At 39.9% G+C, this 6,652-nt stretch overlaps 1 protein-coding gene across 8 annotated transcripts in view; it reads left to right on the top strand.

The window, feature by feature from the left end:
- Nucleotides 1-6,646, top strand: part of UBE4B (ubiquitination factor E4B) — a 37,277-nt gene extending 30,631 nt beyond the window's left edge. For 7 of the 8 annotated variants that reach the window (XM_035901802.1, XM_035901803.1, XM_035901804.1 and 4 more), the window contains 7 exons: nt 39-165; nt 464-608; nt 1,677-1,811; nt 2,201-2,392; nt 4,972-5,146; nt 5,642-5,788; nt 6,206-6,646. In XM_035901802.1, coding sequence (XP_035757695.1) covers nt 39-165; nt 464-608; nt 1,677-1,811; nt 2,201-2,392; nt 4,972-5,146; nt 5,642-5,788; nt 6,206-6,267 — 983 coding nt within the window. In that variant the 3' untranslated portion in view covers nt 6,268-6,646. Of the gene's footprint in view, nt 1-38; nt 166-463; nt 609-1,676; nt 1,812-2,200; nt 2,393-4,971; nt 5,147-5,641; nt 5,789-6,205 lie in introns of those variants that run through there. The other variant, XM_035901809.1, reaches the window with a different exon arrangement.
- Nucleotides 6,647-6,652: the final 6 nt, after the last annotated feature.

Consider the following 6,652-nt stretch of genomic DNA (forward strand, 5'->3'; position numbering starts at 1 on the left):
GTTTGCGTTTCAGTTCTGGGATCTGTTATCTTTTTCAGACGTGGAACATACTGGAGCTACTAGTGAATTCTATGACAAGTTTACCATCCGCTACCACATCAGCACCATTTTCAAAAGCCTCTGGCAGAATATAGCTCACCATGGTACCTTTATGGAAGAGTTCAAGTGAGTAAGAAATTGTGTATAATGCTGCTTACTGTCACACAAGCAGCTCAGACAATGACCCGAGAAGGTTATTACCATTGGGAATGGGTGATGCTGCTTTCCATTGTGTTTTAAATGACAGCCCCTTCCAGTAGAACTGGAGTGTTTCTAAACTGAGCTCTGGACACCACAATCAACTTGGCTTGGGGAATGGGATCATTATTCGAAATATACAGTGCAGAAGGAGTGTTGCTGGGGTTGCAGTCTGGTCTGCACACCCATCTACTCTGCCGTGATAACTGTGTTTCAATGTTTTCAGCTCTGGGAAGCAGTTTGTTCGCTACATCAACATGCTGATAAATGACACAACTTTCTTGCTGGATGAGAGTCTGGAGTCCCTAAAACGTATCCATGAAGTGCAAGAGGAGATGAAGAATAAAGAACAATGGGACCTGCTGCCCAGGGTGAACAGAGCTGTTTTTCAAAGTGCCCTTTACTTATTTTTAATTTTTTAATACAAGACCATTAAAAAAACTTTTTAATAAGGGGCAGCACCAAAGAGCTGCTCATGAGAAGCAGTTCTCGATGCTTTTTCTTGCTGCCAGCATGGCTGTGGTCACTCTGGATGACATTCTGCAAAAAACTTCACTCTGCATAGTTATGTTGTGGCTGGCAAAGAGTGTGGTGTGAAGTGGAAATAGTATAAAGTTTTAAATTGATGTGCACTTCAGTCTAAGTGGAGAAACTGAGTCTTTAACCTTCTTGAAGGAGGTTTTGGAAGATGCTTGCCAGTTGAATTGACTTCAAGGAATAGAAGCTTTTATTTTGTTAATGCATTGATCCTGGGTAGATCTGATGCAGACAATCACAATCCCGTACCTCACTTAAACAATAAATGTGTGTGTTGACCCACCAATGTCAGGTATTTCTATTTTAAGGTTATTGATTTTTTTAAAAAAAAAAAAAAAAGTTTGAAAAGAAAAGCTATAAAGATCTTGTTTGTTAAACTTATTCTGGTTTGCTCTTCTGAAGCCTTTCTTCCTGTTTGTGCCTTCTAGCAAGGTAAAGCCATTACTGTAGTGACAAAATGAGCTGGTACATCATTGGCAGATTGTTCCAGTGTGGAGTGCTTATTACTTACGGTGGTGCATGAATTAGAGAGAACCTCATTTGACTCTCAGATCCCAAGCTGGTTTTGAAGTATTGGCATTTGGACGGAAAGGAAGCATAACCCAATTCTGCAGCTGTGAGGAGCAGTTACAGGATGTAAATGGACTCAATAACCATGGAGTCTTGTGATACCATTTGCATTCATTTTTTAGTGTTGCAGAATTCTGGAAAACTGGTGCAGACTTCAGTATTGAGTAGTAAAAGTGAGCTGTACCTTAAATTAAAAAATGTATCACATCTGGATTTGAATTGCAGCCTGTTCTTTTGTCTAGATCATGTTAGCATTATGGCTTTTAAGGTTTTGATGGGTGATGATGTAGCAAATTCTCTGGACTTGTAACCACTGAACGTTTATTTTCTAGGATCAGCAACAGGCTCGGCAATCGCAGCTAGCTCAGGATGAGCGTGTGTCTCGTTCATATCTTGCCCTGGCAACAGAAACTGTCGATATGTTCCATATCCTTACCAAGCAGGTTCAAAAGCCATTTCTCAGACCTGTAAGTCCTGCTCAGATTTAACTTGGTTTCCAGTTTCTTTAACATCTCTACTGTTGGATAATAACTTGGAAATGTTTGGTAGCCCTTTTCCTGCATTCTCCTCCCCTTTCTCCAACTCATTGAAATGTAATTGCTGTTGAGGTTATTTGATGTTAAGAGCATTAACTGAGTCACTGAGAAGGTGTGATCCTTCTAGACAGAAGCTGTTTGCATTATTTTTTTTTTTTAATGGAAAGCATGCATAAATTAAAAATACTTCCTGCAAGCAAGCCTACAAAATGATAATTTTATTAGTTACTAATTCCTGATCTTGCTGTATGCAAATCTAGTGATAATCTTCTTTATCACTGCCTTCCTGCTGTGATCTGTGTTTTACTTTGGTCTTGTAGGAACTTGGACCGCGACTGGCTGCTATGTTGAACTTTAACTTACAGCAACTGTGTGGCCCCAAGTGCCGTGACCTGAAAGTCGAAAACCCTGAGAAATATGGGTTTGAACCAAAGAAGCTGTTGGACCAACTGACTGACATTTACCTACAGCTAGATTGTGCTCGCTTTGCTAAAGCAATTGCTGATGATCAGGTAAGCTCCAGAAGCATGAGAAAGGGAAAGGGCAAAAGCACTGTGGACAAACAGGACTTTGTGGAATACTCGAAAAGGGTTTCATCCTACTTGTGTGCTTGCCACCCAGTTTCCATCATATATGCCTGCAATTTCTTTTCTTTGAGCGGATAATCTCTGTTCATATTCTGTCTGCTTTTTGTAGATGGGTGTGTTTTCAAAGTGTTTTGCAAACCTATAGACACACGTAGATGTCTATAGAACTTCGTGCACGTAGGAAACTTCCTGAGCATTAGTTGCTTATTAGCTACAGCTTCATTGTAAATTAGCAGAAGTACTTTGTCCTAAATTTGCAAGTGGGAAAACTGGAGTACACAGAGAGTTTTGAATCCCTTCCACCTTCCCCATCAAGAACATGTGAAGCAGGCAGAGCTGGGACTGAGAATAAGAGCCTCATTTACCAATCCAAAGTTCATTTTCTAGACTAACAGTTTTCCTTTTATATCACTTCATTAAATGACTGTGTAATAAACTGAAAAAATGCAACATACGTGAGACACCGTGAATTTGTGGTAGTCTTCAGAGCAAAATGTTAAGAATTAAGGTAGATAAGCTATTGCTCACCTCTGTGTTCTTGTAAAGTTGCCAGACTACTGAATTGCATCTTTCTGTGCCTGTGTCTTATAAGACAAACTTGTAAAAATCTAGAGGAAAAAAAACTGTTCTCAATGGCTACTTGAAATTCTAGTGGAAGCTAGTTTACAATCCATGAAGCTGTATTTGCATGTCTAGTGAAGCAGAGGTGTCAGAGTAACTCAAGATCTTTTTTCTGTAATTATTTAAGTTCAGATAACTGCAGATAATACCAGTAACGCTTCTGAAACAGACCTTATGTGTTTGCAAGTGTATAACGAGCATGCAGTGTATTTTTTATGCTGTTCAGTGTATATGAAAGTGAGAATGTCATCCGTCATTCATTCATCGATGCTAGCCACAGCAAAATGCACAGCAATGACGTAGGGATTAAAAAGAAAGAAGGCTGCTGGTGTGGGAACTGGAATAAAGCTTAATTAACAAAGTAGCCCTTCATAAAAAGGAGGGGGAGTGACTAGTATCTTGGAAACTGTCAATGACAGGAAAGAAACGCCAAGGAAATGCACAGTTGGTTAATGGTTACTGGTATTAGGAGAAAAAAAACCCAAAACAAAACAAACAAAAAGTTGCTTGATCATGGCGGGGTCTCTCTAAAGCATTTCGATACATCTCCCGCTTGCAAATCCTAGCACGTATTAGAAGGAATCTGAAAATGTTTATAAAGCCCTGGGCATATTGCCATAGTTCTGTTCTCTGTGGACTAGAAAGGAGTTTGGGTGGGCACTGTGTGTCCTAAGTAGTGAATGGTATTTCTTGGTGCGATGTAGTGTAGATGAAAGAAGTAGAGCTGTGTTGAACACTTTAAAATCCCCAAGGAAAATAGAAATCTGTGAGACTTAGCTTGTTTTGTTTTGTTGCTTAATTCAGCCTTGCACTGCAGTGTAAATAACAATTTTTATTAAAAGGCTTATATCAAAACATGGCATTGTGAACTTAAAAGAAAATTGTGTCTTTAGAACATAAGCAGCTTTTGGAAGTCCTTGCCTTTCTTCTTTTACATGAAAGCAATGCTTGCTTCGGTTGAAACTATAGGATACACGTTTGGTCTCTCTGAACGCTGTACTGTGTAGCTGTACAGTTCTTGCTGCTCTGGTCGGCAAGTGTCCAGCAAGCATTAGCTCCCTCTGAGTTGCCCTACTATTTTAGCAACATCATGGGGTGGATTTTTTGTTTGTTTTTGTTTGGGTTAGGAGAAAGAATCGCTTCTTTCCCAGTCCTGCCTCACCCATTATCAGAAAAGTTAAGAAATCAAAAAAACTTTGCATTTTATGCTGTATCTTAGAATCATAGAATAGAATCATAGAATCGCTTTGGTTGGAAAAGACCTTTAAGATCATCGAGTCCAACCGTTAACCTAACCCTGACATCCTACCACTAAACCATATCCCTAAGCACCTCATCTATCCTTCTTTTAAATACCTCCAAGGATGGGGACTCTACCACCTCCCTGGGCAGCCCATTCCAGAGCCTGACAACCCTTTCAGTGAAGAAGTTTTTCCTAATATCTAACCTAAACCTGCCCTGGCGCAGCTTCAAACCATTCCCCCTCGTCCCCCTCTTCAGCCAAGACTTGTGAGAACAAGAATGCAGATAGGAGTGGCAAGGCAGGTGTTTTGTCTAAGGAACAGTCCTAATAATTATAGTCAGCCTCTCGGAGTGTCTCACTCATTTTGATTAGCTACTGTTGCTTTTTTTGTTTTTTGGGTCCTGATCAGTTCTACAGTAGTGATGACCAGTAAAAAAGTGTAAGTCTACCCCACCGTTGACATCTCGGTGCTAGATGAAATGTTACCTGCATACCACTTTTCTGTCTTACGTAATGTTGAGGTTTCATTGATCCTTCCTTCTGAAGCTTGAAAAATGCATTAAAAGATCTTTAGCATTTTTATGGCATGTTAGGATACTACAACTCAGCAAAGTTGTCTTTTTTTATGCTTCGCTTGTAGAGGTCCTACAGTAAAGAGCTCTTTGAGGAGGTGATCTCAAAGATGAGGAAGGCTGGCATCAAGTCAACCATAGCAATAGAGAAATTCAAACTGCTGGCAGAGAAAGTGGAGGAAATTGTTGCCAAGAATGCCCGTGCAGAAATTGATTACAGTGATGCTCCAGATGAATTCAGAGGCAAGTTGAGTTTTCTAAATACTGTTGTCTTAGGAGAAGAGGGATTTGTTTCATTATTTTGATTCTAAGTAGGTAATTCTATTAGTAGAGCCTATGTATTGTTTATGAAGCCTTGCATCCTGCTCTATTCCAATTAAATAGTGAAGTAAATATAGAGAGCTAAGAGCTTCTTTGTTTTTCTCTGGGATTGTACTGTCCAGTCCTGTCCATGTTTTGCTTACATGTACTTCAAAACAGTAAAAAAACCCAAAAACAATCCCAAACAAACTTAAAATCTGAAAATAGGGTGAAAATAGCTAATGCTTAGTCCCAATGCAGAAAGGGAAAAGCAAAATAAAGGCTGAAGTCCACTGCTAATTTTAACCGTTTTCTGTAACTTCAGCAATATACCTGATTGGGGACCCTGAGTATCAGTTCCGTGCTGTGGTTTTGTGTGCAGATAAAATTTGTAGCTATTGTCCTTGATTTAATGAAGAGATGCTTTTGTGCCCCCAGATCCACTTATGGACACTCTGATGACTGATCCTGTGAGGCTGCCATCTGGAACTATTATGGACCGGTCAATCATCCTGAGGCATCTGTTGAACTCTTCCACTGATCCTTTCAATCGTCAGACACTGACAGAAAATATGCTGGAACCAGGTATTGGTTTAATAGTTAGCAGTGGAACTGGGGGAAGCAATTTGTGTGCAGGTTGTTCTGTACACTTTCAGAAGATAGCGTTGAGGCCTCAGTAGAGGTAACAGTTCCTTCATTTCAGCTTGCACAGAAAAGTTCATTCCTTCTGTTTTCCCTTTTTCTGGGAAACCCCCCCCCCTCCCCCCCCACTTGCCTTTATAACTACTGGGCTAAAGGATATTACTGTTAGGTGAGTGAGTAATACATTTACTCAAAGCTGTACAGAAAATATAGAGGGAGAAGAAAATAGTAGTAGATATTCCTGATCAGGTTCCTAGAAAAGAAACTACTATTGGTCATGAGGAGTTTTCTTATAGTAATATTACTAAATATTTAACTGCCAAGTTTAATAATTGTTTTTTCTCTTCTTTACACTGTTAGTGCCAGAACTTAAAGAGCAAATCCAAGCCTGGATGAGAGACAAGCAGAATGCTGACCATTAAAAATTCCCTTGCAGTGCACGCCAACACCAATGGGAAGAACAGGGCGTGGGCTGTTCTGGTAATAGCGGAGCAGATACACTTTGAAAGCTATTGATGGGATTAGCACGCCCGCTGGCACTGACTTGCTGTAGTGACCAGAAGCATGTGGACGAGGAGAAAAGCGGCTTAATTCTTGTACATATATTTAAGTGATAACGATGGTCAATAACATGGAGGACAAGCTAGGAAGTTGCTTATGTTACAAAACTGTCCTTCAATATGTCACATTTTGGAGTTTTTACAGCTGAATTATTTTAGCAAAGATGAATGGATCAGGGCAGCATCCCTTCAACCTTATTTTTTACAGCCAGATATCCGTTAATTTGATTGTGGTTAGAACCTTGGA

The sequence above is a fragment of the Egretta garzetta genome, unplaced genomic scaffold (assembly GCF_000687185.1).
Source record: "Egretta garzetta isolate BGI_Z169 unplaced genomic scaffold, ASM68718v1 scaffold69, whole genome shotgun sequence".
In the NCBI taxonomy this organism is placed as follows: domain Eukaryota; kingdom Metazoa; phylum Chordata; class Aves; order Pelecaniformes; family Ardeidae; genus Egretta; species Egretta garzetta.